The sequence below is a fragment of the Eschscholzia californica genome, unplaced genomic scaffold, assembly GCF_041429995.1.
Source record: "Eschscholzia californica isolate CP2 unplaced genomic scaffold, dmEscCali1.0.p SCAF_4, whole genome shotgun sequence".
Taxonomy (NCBI): domain Eukaryota; kingdom Viridiplantae; phylum Streptophyta; class Magnoliopsida; order Ranunculales; family Papaveraceae; genus Eschscholzia; species Eschscholzia californica.
The window spans coordinates 18,443,067-18,461,748 of NW_028238461.1; the positions used below are offsets into that span (position 1 = coordinate 18,443,067).

Genomic DNA, 18,682 nt, shown 5'->3' on the forward strand with positions numbered 1-18,682 from the left:
TTTTGTCTTTGATACTTTCACAACATCAATATGCCGCCCTGCCCAAAACTTTATACCAAACCATCTTATCAATCCTTGATCGGCCACTTGTACCACCTTGCACAATAATCGAGGAAACAAACGACCAATGTAAACCGTTCACCAAGTATTCATTTTCAGAGTACATCGAAGTATCGAAAATCAGAGAAGTCTATCCACAACCAACCAATGATATGAACCTAAGCCTAATATGAATGCAATTCGTACCTCAATAATGCTCAGTTGATTGTCATCACTATCTTCTGCAGGCAATGTACTCGGCAAACAAAATCACAATGTAAGTGACCTACCGTTAAAGGAACCTTACTCACATTATGATATCTGAGTGGGACCTTCACGTAGGCCTGACTCAGATGTGCTGAGCACATAAAAGTCAGCAAAGATAGAATCAAAATCTTAAAATCTCAAATAAAACAAAATAAAATCAGCAATATTATTATCTTTTCATATTTTATCTTGAAGCTTTTACGAATTTATCAAGCCTTGGTGTTTTTAGTTACCTCACTCATTATTGCACAGAATATATTCTGATGCCAGTCGGCCCAATGCACGTACTCATGCTCTGATACCAACTGTGACGCCCAGTGTTCCGAGACACGGTTTGCCCGGCAGTTTATAAAAGAAACTAAGTCTCAGTCTCGCTTAAACAGAGTTTCTAAAATAAACCAAAGCCAACACACTTATCTCTGTTATCAAACAAATAAAATGAAGCAGCGGAAATCTAATAAGAAATCATAGTTTTTGAAAACGAACTAAAAGTCAAAAAGACGAGACTAAATTTCGGCAGAGTTTCCTCTGTAAATTGAGTCTATAAAACCTGTAAAACCTGCCAAAACATACATATATACATGCACATAAACTCATATCACGACAAAACAAACTACAAACCCCAAACATCTCGCACCTACTATATACTACAGTGATACATATATATTCTTCGTTCTGATAATATACATAACTTCAAAATATACAAAAACAAATCGATCTCACATCACCAGTTGCTCACAAGCAAGATTAGATCGATCTGGAACTATAGTACCTGAACAAAAACAAATGAAGGAGTGAGATAACTCGAAAGTTAGCTCAGTAGGATACCTAGACATCCTACCCGCACCACACATCAACCTTTTAATAAAACAATAGTTTAGGTGATACAATAGTACAAATTGATATTATGCACATCAAGCAAGGCAATACAGCAAGATAATTCTTCTAGCTTACCAAGATCATGACTGAATACGCCCTCAGTCGGGGTCACCTACTATTCGGCTAGGAAGAACCGTTAGGCCTTTGTTAGTACGTAGGCAGGCGGCGCCTTATCGAACAGTTGACTACTGCAGTGTACACATGGATCCACGTAATACCCCGGTAAGAGCTTCCGTAACTCTCCCTTCGTCATCATCGCCCATCGGGCTAACTTGTGATCTCAATACGCATCGAATAGTAAATCTCACCCAAACAATGATACGCTTAGAATATGTCATGACTTACCCAGACGACTATAAGAGTATCGTCGCTTAGTAGAGCCATATACCCACGGCGATACAATTATCTCGTCTTGAGGCGCGTCCTATCTCCGGCCAGATCTGACGCTTCCTCGCAAGGTAACTCATTGACCATTCGAAGAATACCCAAACATATGCATGAACCTATAATAATATTAAATGATCTGATAGGCTCCCAAAGCTACAAGAACAGAGCCCTCCTAAAGGTCCCATCAACCCAAAGGAGAAGAGCTTTCTTGTCTCTCAAGGTAGGGTAAACCCTGTTTAAAGCCAAGCTTTTATAAGTGTCCACTTTAAGGGATTAAGTATTTTCTTATTACGAAAACTCGGGTAAGCACCCTATTTCATTTCGGTGAAAATGTTGTAAGTATCAATCACATATCATACAGAATTCAAACCACAAACACCAGTGGCTTAGCAGAATAAATAAACAAACATGGCACTGGTCAGTCCCCTAATCACTCCAAGGGTCGGAATACCCCAACTCCCAATCTCTCTCGGACCCCATTCTGGGTAAACTGGAATGGTCGTTACCAAACGGCTGCGCATGCACCGAGTGTAACCCTTGACATGAATTCATGGCTAATCCATAACAGAAAAAATAAACAAGGGGACCAACCAATGCCCGGCGTCAAACAATCAATACACGTAACACAGATCAAGCGATTCCGCCTCCATGTTATACACGCAGCTCAAGCGATTCCGCCACCACGTGTTTACAATTCACACAAAACGATCACACAGATCAAGCGATTCCGCCTCCATGTGATTATTTTTCAGAAAAACCAATTTGTTTTTAAAAGATAAACATCCATAACACACAACACACCACATACATTCCCACCATAGCATATTATGTCATAATTTTAACTAAAGAACGGAAAAGAAAAAGAAAAAGATAAAAACTAAATATATATATATAAAATGGTGTAACGGGGAATACCCGTGCTCCAAGTAAGATTCATAGGATCCTACCTCAGATGTAGTACACTTCCGGTTCGTTGTCGTCCACCTGAGATTCGGACTCCTCGGGTCTCTCCTCTACGTAGTATTCGCTTCCTGCTGAAAGTACAAGGAACAAGAGTCACCTTCACTCTGACAACAAGAATATCTTATTCACACCCTTAATATACAAATCCAACCTATATTAGGTCCCGTTATAAACCAAACTATTCCGAAGTTGTTCCTTGTAACGAAATCGACTATACCGAGTACTTTCGACCATTTAAAAACTTTCGTTGTCATACTTAATTAAGTTGAATCATATATCGCTTAAAGTATATTTATGCCCTTTAACATTTCTATCGGTTCTCTTGCTAAAATCCGAATGAACCGTATCCAAAATGCATAAACACACAAAGTAGTCTTAATTGCGCACTGCGCACTCAAACAAACAATACTCTTTAGTCTTTAATCCGATTCAACTGATTCTTAAGTTTTCGGAAAGTTAACTTCACTCCTAGCATTTCATTCTCAGGTGTCTTCTCCTAATTACGACTAAAACATGCCGGAAAAACCTAAAAGATACGCAGCAGTGCATCAGTTTTACTGCTCGTATGCTGCATACTCTAACCATCATATCGTCCTCATACGAACTCCGAATAATCATTATAATATGTTTCTGGAATCGGAACGAGACGAGCTATAATATCTATGAAGACCCAAAATTCTTCCGAAGCCTTTAAGACTGTCTAAACACCCAAAAACAGTAGCAGTTTTGTTCTTAAACCTACTGTTTTTCATCAAGTCTTGACCTATTCATCCACTTGATTCTTCATACATAACTTCATAACTCTTTAAGTTAACTAACATCATAGAATCACACATAAAGGTAAGGAAATACCCTTAAAAATTCATTACACAACCATAGGGATCAAAATTTCTTACCTTGATTCCAATAAAATCGATTTCAATAGCTTTCTCTTGATTATTCTCTTCCAATTCCTCCTCAATTCACCAAGTTCTTCAAGTAGTAAAGAAAACTACCATTAAAACTCAATTCAACATCATAGAGAGAGAGAAAATTAAGTTTCCATCAAAAACCTAAACAAAAAAGCTTAAGAACAACACTTACTTCTTGATTGAACTCAAAATTTCTCTTTAAAATTCACCCAACTCTCAATCTTAATCAATTTCTTCCCTTGAGCTTAAGCCCTAATCTCAGTCGGTTTAAAGAGAGGAAGAAAATATGATTTTTTTTGGCTTACAACTTATCCACTCGAATTTACAGTTTAGTCCCTCAACTTCTATAAACTTGCAAAGCAGCCCCTAAATATTTCCTGGTCGTAGAAAACACCCTATTTTCTGCACCAGTTGTTGATTTAGTCCTTGTCCTAACTTTCTCTAAACTTCAAATGGCCCTTCGCCTAACCTTAGTCTTATATTTTCTGAATCGAAAGCACGGGACGTTACAAGGCATAGTTATCTCCGGTTAATAATGGAGTGATGAGAATAGTAGTTGGTGAATCAGAGTGATGAACATCAAACACCGGATTAGGTGGAGAATGAGGAGTATAATCTCCAGAATCGATATCAGTAGTCATGATGAAATAAAGTGATATTAAAAAAAATTGAATTGGCTCTGATACCATGTGAGGAGGTAAATCACCTCTTGATAATAGAAGATAATAATTAACTAAACACAGAGAGAGGAAGAGAAATCGTGTGGGAGAGAGAGAGAGATGGGAGAAAGAATTCTCTGTGTGTTTTATTCATATGTTTACATGGGTATTTATAGTTTTACAAGTAAGTTACACATAGCAGTAATCTAGGGAAATTGGGAAACTTCCTTAGACAAGAATATTACATAAAATAACAACTTCTTTAATATCCAACCCTAGCCGATTTAGGCATGTGGGTCAGTCGGTTGGGCCTTGCATGAGGTCGGTTGGACCTCTCTTGATGGGCTCGGTGGGATGGTCTGGTGAGATACCTTAACATATGTTTTATTTGATACACAATCCCTTCCAAACTCGGATAATTCAACAAGTTAGTTGTACGTGTAACATATCTTCACCAAACTTTATGGTCATCCTCATCTCATCACATGATCATGAAACACTACATAGTTTCAGTATTAATTACTTCAGAGAAATGACAGTGACCATAACAAATTCATAGAATCTATAATTATGAAAGTTATCGGAACATTATAAATTGCATTGAAATTAAAAAAAATCAAGATCAAGTACTTGAATCTGGGAAAAATAAAACTAGTTGTTCTCACAATAAAACTGTTCGAATTGATGACAAATTTGTGTTGAAGACTCTTTCTCTCTCTCTCTCTCTCTCTCTCTCTCTCTCTCTCTCTCTCTCTCTCTCTCTCCGTGTGAAAACGAACTTCAGTCAGAACTCAAATGAACTTTGTAGAAGATTATAGGGTTTGTAAATTTTTCAAGCGAACAATCGTGACAAGAGATTCTCAACAAGATTTCTGAAGTCTATAAGAAATCATAAAGTGAGAATCAATAATAAGATTAGAAGAATTGAAGAAGAAGAAGAATAAAGGAAGTAGACGAACAAGAATGGGAGAAGATCAGAAGAAGCAACTTTGAAAAAAAGGGAGTCCAAAATGCAACTCTTGAAAAAATGGGGTCCAAATAGCAAGTCAATTATAAAAAAGGGAGTCCAAACAGCAAATCCCCCCCCCCCCCCTCCCAAAAAACCCCCCAAATGTTTGAGATCATTGAGAGAGACTGAATTTTAGTAGATGAGGGTATTTGTGGAATAAAAAATATAAAAAATGACTTTATTAGTAATTACTTATATTATTCTAAACTTCATTTATTGTTATTAACAATAATTTAATAAATTGTAGTTAATAGAAATCATGTAGGTTTTTTTTATTAATATGATATCTTTTTAAACCTAAACCGTCGTTTTCCCTTGTAAATATGTGTATGCGTGTAAAATTTCGTTTGGTCTACAATTGGGAGGTACTATAGGCGCACATAGGGGTGGGAAACGGGCCGGGCTCGGGCGCCCATAGGCACCAATGTCTCGGTTTCGAGCAACCCTACTCAATGCACATTTCACTAAACGGGCGGACTCGGGCCGGGCAAAAACTCAAGTCTCTTGCACAAAGCCCGTCATGTGCACTAGCCCGTCGCGGGTACTTCGGGCTATGGGCGGGCCGGGTTTCGGGTAGGTCATCCAAATTATGAAATTATAGAATAGATATAAAAATATATAAATACTCAAGTTAAAGATCTAATATAATCATCTTCATAAAAGAATATGTTCTTACAGATTTAGGATTAAGAATTTAAGATGATAAAAAGATATGAATGATCACACCATCATGAATGAAAAAAAGAGAAAAGATCTCTACAAACCCTAGCCAAAAAGAGTCAAATATTATATTCTATGGACAGATTTTCTTCACCATTGTCTTTGGTCATCACCAGCTTCCACTCAAATATACAGAGGGTAAGAAAGATACGAAGAGAAAAATACACTGATAATACAAATAGAGAGAGGGAGAGAGAGAGAGAGAAAATACATATATCATCATCATAACATGAATAAAGAGAAGTTACAAATCTAAAAATATATATACATTAACATTTAAGAAAGAAAATATAAAAGAAACAAATGATCAATGAGCAAAAGTTACGGTTAAGAACCACTCAATGTTTTTTTATCCACCCACTATCTTTCTCTGTTCATCCATTTAGAGCAAGAGAAATTAGGTTGGCAAAGAAGTGATTGGTGTTTGTTAATGATAGGTTGGAGAAGGTAAGGAGGATAAGGAAAGAGGTGGAAGAGGAAACAAGGAGGTGCGGCTGGATTTGTAGAAATAAGAAATTGATTGAAATAGGGTTCAGGAACTTACCACCATACATCCAACGGTCAAGGTGAAGGAACCTTTCTTTTCTGGGCGTTGGATGTAGGAGTAAAAGAATTACCACCACTATCACACGGATCATAGCTGAAGGTGTCTGTAGACGGGTTCTTTAGTCGGGCTTCTTAGACGGGCTTCATAGACGGGTAGGTGTTTTTCAGAAGTAGCCCAAGCCCGCCCACTATCTAGAGGCGGGCCGGGTGTGCACTACCCGTGTCGGGCTTCGGGCTGAACATTTCCTCTTCGGACTCGGGTGTTCCGAGACGGGTTTCGGGCTTTCGGGCATAATTCCCACCCTTAGGCGCACAAAATAGTTGATGTAGGCGCCTCTTTACAAGCAAAGCCTCAAAACTCAAAAAGGTTTTAGATAGGGGTGAAATTAAAGACCGCGAAGATCCATTGAAAACTGAACGACCGTACCATAAAAACCGGACAAAAAAAAGGCCGGTCTATAATGGTCGGTCTTTTTTTTTACTGAACTGTTCTTTAGGTCCGATAAGGTCATTTTACTGACAATCCCGTGGGTCCTGAACCAGACATGATTAAATGTTATATATATTGTCATACAATTAATAGTAAAATATTAATGGATATCTAAGTATATATCTTATAATGAAACTGATTTTGTTCTCATTCTTGTTTCTGTACAATCTTTTTTTTTGAGATATCGAGTACGATCTACGTTAGTCGTTACAAAGCATTGATACATCATGAAGATGTGATAAGTACGATAACCACCTAAGTTAAACTTATAATGAAAGAGACCCAAATTCAACGAAATGAAAGATGCCTAAAGTCCGACATGTTTATACCTTTAATAACTCAAATTTAATAACCATGAATTCCAGCCGCGAATCAAATTTAGGATAAATACCCCCGATTTCCATATCTTAACTTACCTTTTTTTAACCCGACTTTCCAAAATAAAATCTATACCTTCCAAATTTCAAAATCCCCCCACTTAAACCCTAAGACCAACAGCGCGGGAGAAATGTTGGGAGAATTCGATCGTTCCGTTTTCTGATCTGCTACTGTCTCAGAAGTTCAAGCTCTACTTCTACTCTTAATTTGTTTCAATCTAGCGATCCAATATGTGGTCGAAGAAGATTTCTCTCTGGTATAAAGACATCTCTACTATTTTTTTCTTTCAATCTCTGACTAAATATTGCTTTGAATCATTTAAATTTTCATATAAAGTAGTAAGAGACATGAATAATCATATACCCGAAGAGATCATAGTAAACATACTTGCTCGCTTGCCTTTAGAATCTGTATTTAACTGCAAATTAGTATGCAAACCCTGGCTAACCCTAATTAGGCATTCTTCTTTTGCTCATATGCATCTTCTTCAACAGCTTGATGATCAAAATGACTCTACTGGTAAAATGGGTTTCCTTTTTCTGAGTCCTTTAGAACTTTGTTATGGAGAATATGATGATAATCAGTCAAAGTCTAGCATGAAACTTATAAGGTCAAAAATTAAGTCACCCACTTCTAAGGGTTGGCTTGTTGGTTCATGTAATGGATTAATTTGTTTAGCTGTTAATGATGGACTCGAGGATCCTATCTATATCTTTAATCCAATTACCAGAGAGTGTGTGCATCTTCCAAGTTTCAGTGAAAGTATGATTGAAAAAAGACCTTTGGAATATCGTAGAGTGAGTGTCGGGTTCGGGTATATTTCCTCCTCTAATGAATACAAGGTTGTTAGAATTGTCTACTGTATGATTCGTGGACGCGCACCTCGTGTTGGTATTGTCCAAGTGTACACTCTTGGCGATGGAAATGGGTGGAGAAACCTTGAAGAAACCACCTTCGAGTTGGGATGTGGTAGGTGGTACTATTCACTTGGTACCTTTGCACATGAAGCTATTCACTGGACGGAAAACAAGGGAGGGAGGATTGTAGCATTTGATTTGGCCGAAGAAAGTTTCCGAGTGCTCCCTTCTCCTCCTTGTTTTCCTAAGGGCGATATACCTTTAGGAGAGTATAACCCTTTCAGACTTGGGGTGTTCAGAGGATGGCTGAGTGTTTCTTATGATGATTTAGAAAGAAAAGTAGAGGTATGGTCATATAAAGAAAAGGAAAATAGTAATAGTAATGACATAGCGAAGAAAGATGATAACTCCCAGTCTCGGAGTTGGAACGTTGAACTGATTATCGATGTGGATTTCATGAGTGATAGTGAGTACAATATCTCGAAGGTTCTATTGACAAAGGACTGTGATGTTGTATTTTGCAATAGGAAGAGACTCTATCATTATGATACAAAAACTGCAGATGTAGAAGTTGTCGATTTTCAAAAGGATTTTTTTTATCAAATCATACCTGATCACATGAACACATTTGTTTCATTGAAAGCTCTAGAAGAAAGTACGGAGATCATTAAAGTTGGTGATGTGATTACTAGAGGTAGAAAGCGTCGTCGTCTTGAACTGCCAACAGGTGGAGTAGAGGAAATCTGAAAGTAAGCTCTAGACCGTGTAAGTCTGACTTACAACGAACATATTTGAGATTTTGTTATACGTTCTCTTTATATAATTTCCAGTATGTTAGTATCTGTTGGTCGGCATCATCATTTTGTGAAGATTTACCCTATATCTTTTTGTTATCGGTGAGCATTGCATCTTGGACAATGGTATTTCTAAGGTTTTGCTATTATAATTGTCGATGTCTCTTTTATATAGAAACTTGATAGTTATGACCTGACTAGTATGCAGCTTGTAGTTCAAACTGTTTTGTTTAATTTTGTTCCATGGAACTCACAAAGAGACTTTCTTTACTAATCTTGAGTAGAAAATTAGAGCTCTGTGCTATCATACTCGTTTATTATAATTATAAAGAGGATGAACACTTCAATGTTGATAGATGTCCGCTCATGTCTAGTATTCCTGAACTCAAGTAAAAAGAATTGGGCTCATTCCGTGAAGGCTAGCGTTTGACTCGTTCACAACTTAAGCTCCAATTTTATATTTTTTTTTTTTTTTTTGAAGTTAAACCTTTATATAAAAATCGTATACAATACAGTTCCGTATTCCAAAAAATACGTAACCAATAGTAATTACATTAACCAAAGGCTATAACTGCTTCTTGCTAGTTATCAGGATGAAAGGCTGTCGCCAGCTCATGGGCTCTTGAGTTGCATCTTCTTGGGCAAAAGACAACTTCCACGTGGCTTCGTGAGATTATATCACGTAGCTCTAGTATTTCATCCAACAGTCTCCATGGGATCTGATCCACACCGTTTGTGAGGTATCGGACGGTTAATAACGAATCCCCTTCCAATATATAGTTTGTAAACCTTAAGTTCTCAGCTGTTTCCAGCCCTAATTTGAAGGCTTCAATTTCGATTTGGATGGGAGATATAGGGGCGAAACATGCCGTTCTTTGTTCGATCTCTTCACCCTTAAAATTTCTAACAACCACTCCTGCTGTTGCTCTTGTTTGGGTAAAAGACCCATCAACATTTACTTTGAATCTTCCTGGAGGTGGAGGAATCCATGATTGGACCTGCATAATATCAGCTAAACCAGTATTATTAGCTATGTTAGGAATCATTAACCTTACCGCCACGGATGTTTGATGGAGCACCGATCGATCATCAACTACTTTGTTATTAAAATGCTCCAATTTTATATTAAATGGTGCATAAATTGACGGTTTACTACATTAATCTGATGTTAGATTCTCCCCTCCTAGTTTTACCTCTCTATGTTTTATCTTGCTACATTTACGTTAATGGAATGATGATCTTTTACAGAACTGCTTAAAGAAAATTAAATGCAGGAGCTAATATTCTTTGCACAAAATATGTTCATCAATTGAGTTTCTTCGAAACAAACGAGACAAAGGAGGGCGGGAAAGAAAAGATATCAGTGATATAGAGAGGAAACAGGGGGGTGGGGATTTCGTTCATCTCTTCTCTATTTATTCTTTTTCATCTCTTTCGTACTCGCATCTTCTGATCCGTTTGGTCCTCTTAAGTCCCGGATCAACAGATATGTTTGATCCTCTTAAGGCTCGAACTGGTTCAGTCCGTCCGATAGATTTTGTTTGATTTTGTGATAAACGGATGGAGGTGTTAGGGTTAAGTTGGCTTTGACTGGTGCCTACATAGTTGAACGGTGCTAACAGAGAAATGAGCAGTTGGGTCTGGTGCTAATAGAGATGGATGCTAACAGCCTTTTGGCTTGGTGCCTTTAGAAGCACCCTAAATTAATTTGAAACTCTAAAAATGTACTCAGAACATTTTGTAAAATGTTCCCAATAAATAACTTTATGTGAAACCATTTCTTTAAATATCAGATGGTTAATGATTGATTGTATGGGTTGCGTTTATCTCGTTTTTCCCGTAAAAAGATAAAAACTAAAATTGGTCGGAAAAGTGCTTTGGGATATAGGAGGGAAAGGAAAACACTAAATACATCCATGAAAAATTATCAACATTAAGAGCAACCATGAAATATTAAAACATTTTTAAATATGTTGACAACATTTGTACAAGAACTAATACCATTCAAAAAAATGCATCCAACCATGTTAGTGTAAACATTTTGAAAAGTGTTCACAACATATAAAACCCAATTTAGAGCAATTCAGAATATGCAAACACAAGTTCATAAATGCAGAAAAAAGTCTGATTTTCTATGACTTTTTCCTTAATAATTGGGTTAGCTTTTTGTGGACATTAAGAGAGAGAGAGAGTCTGATTTTTGCCTTAATAACCGGATCAGCTTTTTACGATTTGATGGGAGAGTGGTTGGCTTGTCTCATTTTTTGTGAAAAGAAGGAAAGAAAAAAGTGAAGGGGATTCGTTTGAGGGAATTAAGTGGACGTCATTTGTGTAAAGGGGGGGGGGGGGGGGGGGGTAACATAATATTTTCAACTTTTGAGTTGTTTTTAGACTAGGGTATATCCGGTGCCCTAGGGCACAAACACTTGTAACAATCAAATGTTACGAAATTTATTGTTATATTTTATTGAGAGAGAGAGATTTTAATTTCCTTTTTTAACCGTTGAAATTTATTTTGTTTTTTTTTTTTTTTAAATTAGTTATTTTACTTCTAAGAAGTAAAGGATTATTGTTTTTAAATAGGTAACTTTATTTCTACAAAAGAGTATATTTTAAATTTTGAGAAGGGCTTCTAAACAAGGGTGGTGATTAAATGAGCTCAAGCTCATGGACAGAAATATGAGCTTGAGCTCATGGCCGTTGGATTTATCAAGATCTACCCATAGCAAAATATATCCAGCTGTTTTCTCTCTAATTAAAGGAATCCCTACAAACCAACAAAATTAACCCATCCATATAAGTTTAATTACTAAACTGCCATAACCAAAAGTTGTATTAGGCTGTTATTTCCGCAAACTCTTCTCTCTCTCTATCTCTAACTTTCACTTTCTTTCTTCTTCAATTCATCAATGGAAGATCTCTATAGTCTCCATCCTAGTTTGAATTACTCATCTTCCCAAGTATCAAAATTTAAGTAAAAGATGAATTCAATAAGCAACAAAACCCGATCAAGATTTCTATTGGTAGTAATCAAGTGCCTCAACTTTGGGTTTTATGATTCCCAATCAACCATGAATTTCTGTTCCAAGTATTATAAAGAACACCAATGCTCTTCACAATTGTAGAATTTCTTTCAAAACTCATAATCAAATAACCAGTGGGTCGTAAGTTGAGAAGAATAGGTAATCATGCCATTGCTTATTCAATGATCAAAAAAGATAAACTTGAAAGAGATTAATTAGTTATGATTACTTCAGTTCAACCTTACTGTCTTCTTAGTTTTTTTTTTAAATAATCAAATTTTTTCTGTAATGGTTTTAGATTCATTGGTTACTACTAAACATATCCAGTAACAGAATTCATTATATCCTCGCCTCGCTACTGAAGAAATTGAAGATGACGTGATTTCTATCGGTTTATAATATGGGAAGGAGAGTCTAGAGGAGGATGAAAGTTTAGAGGAGGATGATGAAGAGTGATTGAAAAAGAAAGAAAACAGAAAGAGGAATGATGGAGTAAGATGGAAGGGATGGTAATATAGTAATTATGAAAATATTTATGGCATAATCTCTAGCGATCTAACGAAAATATTTCTTTGTATAACTTAATCCTTAAATCAAGGATGAAATCAAGGAATATCTAATTATAAATTGATTTATGGTATAATCTCCGATGATCTAACGGTCATGAGCTCAAGCTCGTAGTTCACCTTATGAGCTTGAGCTCATTGAATCGGGGCTCTCTAAACAATATCCTTTATTAAGAAAAAGATGTTTGTCCCAGTCATCGTTTTCCCTTCTGTTTTATTATATAGTAGATATTATTAGTGGTGCTCAAAAGGCCGGACCGGGCCGGCTCGACCTGGAATAGAACGGTCCATGCCGGGTTGCGGGCCGGGCCCAAGCAACCCGGGCTGGAATAGCCCCGGGTCGGGCCGGTCCCGGGTTGGCTAAACCTATGACCCAGCCCGGGACCGTGACTTGACCCAGACCAGGCCTATCCGGGCCGGGCCAGGCCAAACCCGGGTTTGACCAGGCTAATTTTTTTTTTTTTTTTTAATATGAAACTCAATTAAAACTTAACTAATCCTAAAAGTAAATTAAAAAGAAATATTACAAATATAAAACTATTTGTAATAGAACTTACTTAAAAGAAAATAAAACTTATCACGTAGTATTAAAGTAATGACTATTTACCTAAAAAAATCGAACTTACCTAAAGTAAATTAAAACAAAATGGAACTTACTTAAATAATTTATAGTATTTACTAAAAATTTCTTCTCTTACTCGAAAAGAAAAGATTTTCTAAAACTTACACAAAAATGGTTTCATGAAACTTACCTATATTCTTTTTATATTCTCTAACTTAAAAAGGAAAAGATTTTCTAAACTTACATAAGGATATGAATCCTAAACATAAATATTTCTTTCTAACTCAACAACTTACCTAAATTTATTTTTAGATAAGATTTTTTAAAGCTTACCAAAAATTTCTTTTCCAACTTAAGTTTGTTATATTTTTTAAATAGGATATAAATGATCAGGAGGAATATAAATATTTAAAGAAAGAAAAATAGAAAAAGAAAAAAAAAAAAACAAGTTGTCGGGCTCAAACCGAGCTTTTTTGGGCCGGACCTAGCCCGTCGGGCCCAAAATAGAGGCCCAGCCCGGGCCCGGAACAAAACCCGAGTTGACCTGGCCCGTTTTCCGTACGGGCCAGGCCGGTCCGGGCATGTACGGAACGGACCAGTCCTGGGCCCAACCCGGACCGGCCCGGCCTTTTGAGCACCTCTAGATATTATTCCGGGTTGGGTTTGGTTTGGTATTTTGGGTTGAATTTTAGGGGTTAGAATTTTCCTCTCGTGTAAACGATGCGTCTACACTAATTATGATTGAGAAATGCTATTTGGAGCGACATAGTTGTAGCGACTCAAAAGCGAACTAATGAGAACCTGACACGTGGCGACAGAAAAAGAAAATCACGCGGATTTCAAAGAAAGCTGTTTCGAGTTTTACACTTCAGTCCATATATATCCCGTCTTTACAGTTGAGTCCTTCCGCCCGAAAACATTCATTCCTACCAAAAGTAAACCCCCACTCCTAGCTGGTCTCTCTCTCCCGTTTCTTACTGATCTGTCAATTTGGGGCCAGTATCAACTTGGATTCTTGAACCAACCCTTATATTTCTTTAACTTGGATCATAAACATTTGGGTACACAAACCAAAACATCATGGACCCTACTAAAAATGTTAAAAATGAATATCCAATCATTCATTTTCTGGTTAAATTGTGCGGTTTCGCGTACATAATTCGTACGACTCTGAATATCTAAATAATTCAGATATTAAAATAGTAGTTGAATCTAAAGAAGATCGACTTTTGGCTAGACTCAGAGTTACATGATCAGTTTAACCATATTTCAAATCATTGGTACAAAAAAATTAATTTTCCTTATTTTGGGTTCATCTAATATTAACACAATCTTATGATTTTCTTGCAGCATGCTTGAAAGATAATATGAAAATCATAACATAAAATTTTCATTATTTCTCTTTAAGTTTGTAAACTATTACACACACAATTAGACAATTTTGATATTTGCAAATTTTCACCTTTTCCTAAACTAATACTCAATAATAATAGTTATAATTATAAAACTATACAAGCGAGATAATTTGTCTAATGAGTTTGGTCAAAACTGTGACACAAGTCATTCGTTTTGTAAGTAGGGGCCATAATGTTGATTGAGTCTTAGCATAAAATTCAATTGGAATTTTAGCATCAATAACAGTGATCCTGTTTAGTTCATCGGTAGATCAATTAGTTTATTACATATTTTACATTATAGTGTTATGGTATGTTATTTTATTTTGTTTACTACATAGGTTGTGAAAAATTCCAAAGCTCTTTAACATACTCGAAACATCATATACTATAGAAGTAAACATAGATTATATCATTAGAAACAAACGTTGTTTTAAATTGCACTTATTTTATCAAACAAGACTCAAAAGTGTCAAGGAGGATGGACAGACGTTTAACAAAATAAAGAATAGAAAAAAAAAAAGGATGGAGAGAGAGAGAGAGGCCGAGACCAGTCAGGAGTGTGGGTTTACTTTTGCTGGAAATGAATTTTTTGGGCAGAGGGAGTTAACTGTAAACACGGGATAAATATGGACTGAAGTGTAAAAATCGAAAAAGCTTTCTTTGAAGTTCACGTGATTCTCTTTTTCTGGCGCCACGTGTCAGGTTTCCACTAGTTCGCTTTTGAGTCGCTACAACTATGTCGCCCCCAATAGCATTTTATGATGAGCGTTTGTAGAACCCCCGATATCCCTGTCTTAACTTACCTTTTTAACCCGACTTCCCAAAATAAAAAATCTTTACCTTCCAAATCTCAAACTCCCTCCCTTTAAACCCTAGAACCAACTGCGCGGGAGAAGTGTTAGGAGAATACCATCATTCAGTTTTCTGATCTGATACTGACTCAGAAGTTCAAGCTCTACTTCTACTCTTAATTTATTCAATCTAGCGATCCACTGTGAGGTTGAAGAAGATTTCGCTCTGGTATAAAGACATCTCTACTGTTTTCTCTTTCACAATCTCTAACTAAATATTGCTTTGAATCATTTAAATTTTCATAGAAAAAGTAGTAAAGAGAGATGAATCATCTTATACCCCAAGAGATCATAGTAAACATACTTGCTCGCTTGCCTGTAGAATCTGTATTTAACTGCAAATTAGTATGCAAACCCTGGCTAACCCTAATTAGGCATTCTTCTTTTGCTCATTTCCATCTTCTTCAACAACTAGATGATCAAAATGACTCTACTGGTAAAATGGGTTTCCTTTTCTTGAGTCCAGTGGAACTCTGTTATGGAGAATATGATGATAATCAGTCCAAGTCTAGCATGAAACTTGTAAGGTCGAAAATTAAGTCACCCACTTCTAACGGTTGGATTGTTGGTTCATGTAATGGGTTAATTTGTTTAGCTGTTAACGATGGACTCGAGGATCCTATCTATATCTTTAATCCAATTACCAGAGAGTGTGTGCATCTGCCAAGTTTCAGTTTAAATATGATGGAAAAAAAACCTTCTTCGGAATATCGTAGAGTGAGTGTCGGGTTTGGGTATATTTCCTCCTCTAACGAATACAAGGTTGTCAGAATTGTCTACTGTGTTGGTGGATCCGTTGGTATCGTCCAAGTGTACACTCTTGGCGATGGAAATGGGTGGAGAAACCTTGAAGAAACCACTTTCGTGTTGGGATGTGGTAAGTGGTATTACTCACTTGGTACCTTTGCACATGAAGCTATTCACTGGACGGAAAACAAGGGAGGGAGGATTGTAGCATTTAATTTGGCCGAAGAAAGTTTCCGAGTGCTCCCGTCTCCTCCTTGTTTTCCTAAGGGCGATATACCAGTAGGAGAGTATAACCCTTTGAGACTTGGGGTGTTTAGAGGATGGCTGAGTGTTTCTTATGATGATAGGGAAGGAAAAATAGAGATATGGTCATATAAAGAAAAGGAAAATAGTAACAGTAGTGACGTATTGAAAAAAGATGATAACTCCCAGTCTCGGAGTTGGAACGTTGAACTGATTATCGATGTGGACTTCATGAGTGATAGTGAGTACAATATCTCGAAGGTTCTATTGACAAAGGACTGTGATGTTGTATTATGCAATAGGAAGAGACTCTATCATTACGATACAAAAACTGCAGATGTAGAAGTTGTCGATTTTAAAAAGGATTTCTTTTATCAAATCATACCTGATCACATGAACACATTTGTTTCATTGAAAGCTTTAGAAGAAAGTACGGAGATCATTAAAGTTGGTGATGTGATTACTAGAGGTAGAAAGCGTCGTCTTGAACTGCCAGCAGGTGGAGAAAGAGGAAATCTGAAAGTAAGCTCTAGACCGTGTAAGTCTGACTTACAATGAACAGATTTGAGATTTTGTTATCTTCCTATGTTTTCTCTTTATTTAATTTCCCGTATGTTGGTATCTGTTGGTCGTCATCATTTTGTGAAGATTTACCCTATATATTTTTGTTATCTGTGAACATGCATCTTGGACAATGGTGTTTCTAAGGTTTTGCTATTATAATTGTCGATGTCTCTTTTATATAGAAACTTGATACTTATGACCTGACTAGTATGCAGCTTGTAGTTCAAACTGTTTTGTTTAATTTTGTTCCATGGAACTCACAAAGAGACTTTCTTTACTAATCTTGAGTAGAAAATTAGAGCTCTGTGCTATCATACTCGTTTATTATAATTATAAAGAGGATGAACACTTCAAAGTTGATAGATGTCCGCTCATGTCTAGTATTCCTGAACTCAAGTAAAAAGAATTGGGCTCATTTCGTGAAGGCTAATGTTTGACTCCTTCACAACTTAAGCTCTAATTTTATATTAAATGGGTGCATAATTGACGGTTTACTACATTAATCTAATGTTAACTAGTTTTACCTCTATGTTTTATCTTGTTAGATTTACGTTAATGGCATGCTGATCTTTTATAGAACTGCTTAAAGAAAATTAAATGCAGGAGCTAATATTCTTCGCAAAAAATATGTTCATCAATTGAGTTTCTTTGAAACAGACGAGACAAAGGAGGGCGGGAAAGAAAAGATATCAGTGATATAGAGAGGGAACAGGGGGTGGGGATTTCGTTCATCTCTTCTCTATTTATTCTTTTTCATCTCTTTCGTACTCGCATCTTCTTTCTCTAATTTTTCCTTCCCTTTTGATCATTGTTTCATATCCCTCTTTCTCTGTTCTCTATATTCTCATCTTTTACGTGATTTATCACTTTGTGTTGGGTACTTGGGTCCTAGTTTGATATTGCAGATACTTGTTTGCAGATTCTTTTTAGGGGGATTGGGTTAACCATCCAAAATGAGGGAAGAAATAGGTTTCCCATCCTAGGTAGCGAAAAAAATAAAAGGCAGGTCCAAAGAGTCAGGTTGGGAAAAATGACGAAATGACCCTTGGAAAACAAAGTATTTACGGTTCATGCCATCGAAAATTACAAAATTGCCATCGAAATTTTCTCGGGAAACGATTTTTTTTTCTAAAAAGGAATCTGACAACCCGTCCATCAGAATCTGTACTGTTCAGAAATTTACGGAATTGCCATCGAAAAATTTTCGGGAAACGAAATTTTTTAAAAAAATTGTCTGACGCACTGGGAAATTATTTTATTTACTAGAAATTTTCTTTGTACTAGACACTTTTGTACCGGGAATTTTCTTGTGACCGGGAAATTATTTTATTTACCGAAAATTTTCTTCTGTACTAGACACTTTTGTACCGGGAATTTGAAATTTCTCAAAAAAATTTGAAAATTTGAAATTACTCAAAAAAATTTGAAATTTTGAATTTTCTTGTGTACGGGAAATTATTTTATTTACCGGGAGGAGATGGTTTGCTGGGTGGGAATTTGAAATTTCGTTTGAAATTTTCAAAAAAATTTGAAAATTTGAATATTCTTGTGTACGGGAAATTATTTTATTTATCAGGAAGAGATGGTTTGCTGGGCGGGAATTTGAAATTTTGTTTGAATTTTCAAAAAAATTTGAATTTTTTTGTGTACGAAAAATTACTTTATTTACCATTCAGTTTTTTTTTTTGTCATGAAACGTCAGCATGTCCCATCCAAGGGCAAGAGGGGGATAAAAAAAAACCAGGAAACAATGAGTTGTCCTCACATTTGGACTGAAAACTCATTTTTTGGGAAGGTAGGATTTATTTTGGTTTTACCCCCCAAAAATTG

At 36.3% G+C, this 18,682-nt stretch overlaps 2 protein-coding genes and 1 long non-coding RNA gene across 4 annotated transcripts; 2 read left to right on the plus strand and 1 right to left on the minus strand.

Moving 5' to 3' along the window:
- Positions 1-817: 817 nt before the first annotated feature.
- On the minus strand, positions 818-3,725 carry LOC147543385 (uncharacterized). The gene is made up of 4 exons (XR_015223906.1): positions 3,619-3,725; positions 3,432-3,507; positions 2,520-2,606; positions 818-1,078 (listed from the first exon to the last, which is right to left on the minus strand). It is a non-coding gene; the product is annotated as an uncharacterized LOC147543385 (long non-coding RNA).
- A 3,598-nt stretch (positions 3,726-7,323) lies between these two features.
- On the plus strand, positions 7,324-9,120 carry LOC147543386 (F-box/kelch-repeat protein At3g06240-like). 2 transcript variants are annotated; one of them, XM_086637960.1, is made up of 2 exons: positions 7,324-7,504; positions 7,743-9,120. In XM_086637960.1, exon 2 carries the CDS (start codon positions 7,773-7,775, stop codon positions 8,850-8,852), a length of 1,080 nt encoding a protein of 359 aa, XP_086494086.1. In that variant the 5' UTR covers positions 7,324-7,504; positions 7,743-7,772; the 3' UTR covers positions 8,853-9,120. The 2 variants fall into 2 exon arrangements, with proteins under 2 accessions (XP_086494086.1, XP_086494087.1); XM_086637961.1 differs by having other exon boundaries at positions 8,000-9,120.
- Positions 9,121-15,235: 6,115 nt separating this feature from the next.
- Positions 15,236-17,037, plus strand: LOC147543387 (F-box protein CPR1-like). The gene has a single exon (XM_086672821.1). It carries the CDS (start codon positions 15,563-15,565, stop codon positions 16,844-16,846), a length of 1,284 nt encoding a protein of 427 aa, XP_086528947.1. The 5' UTR covers positions 15,236-15,562; the 3' UTR covers positions 16,847-17,037.
- Positions 17,038-18,682: the final 1,645 nt, after the last annotated feature.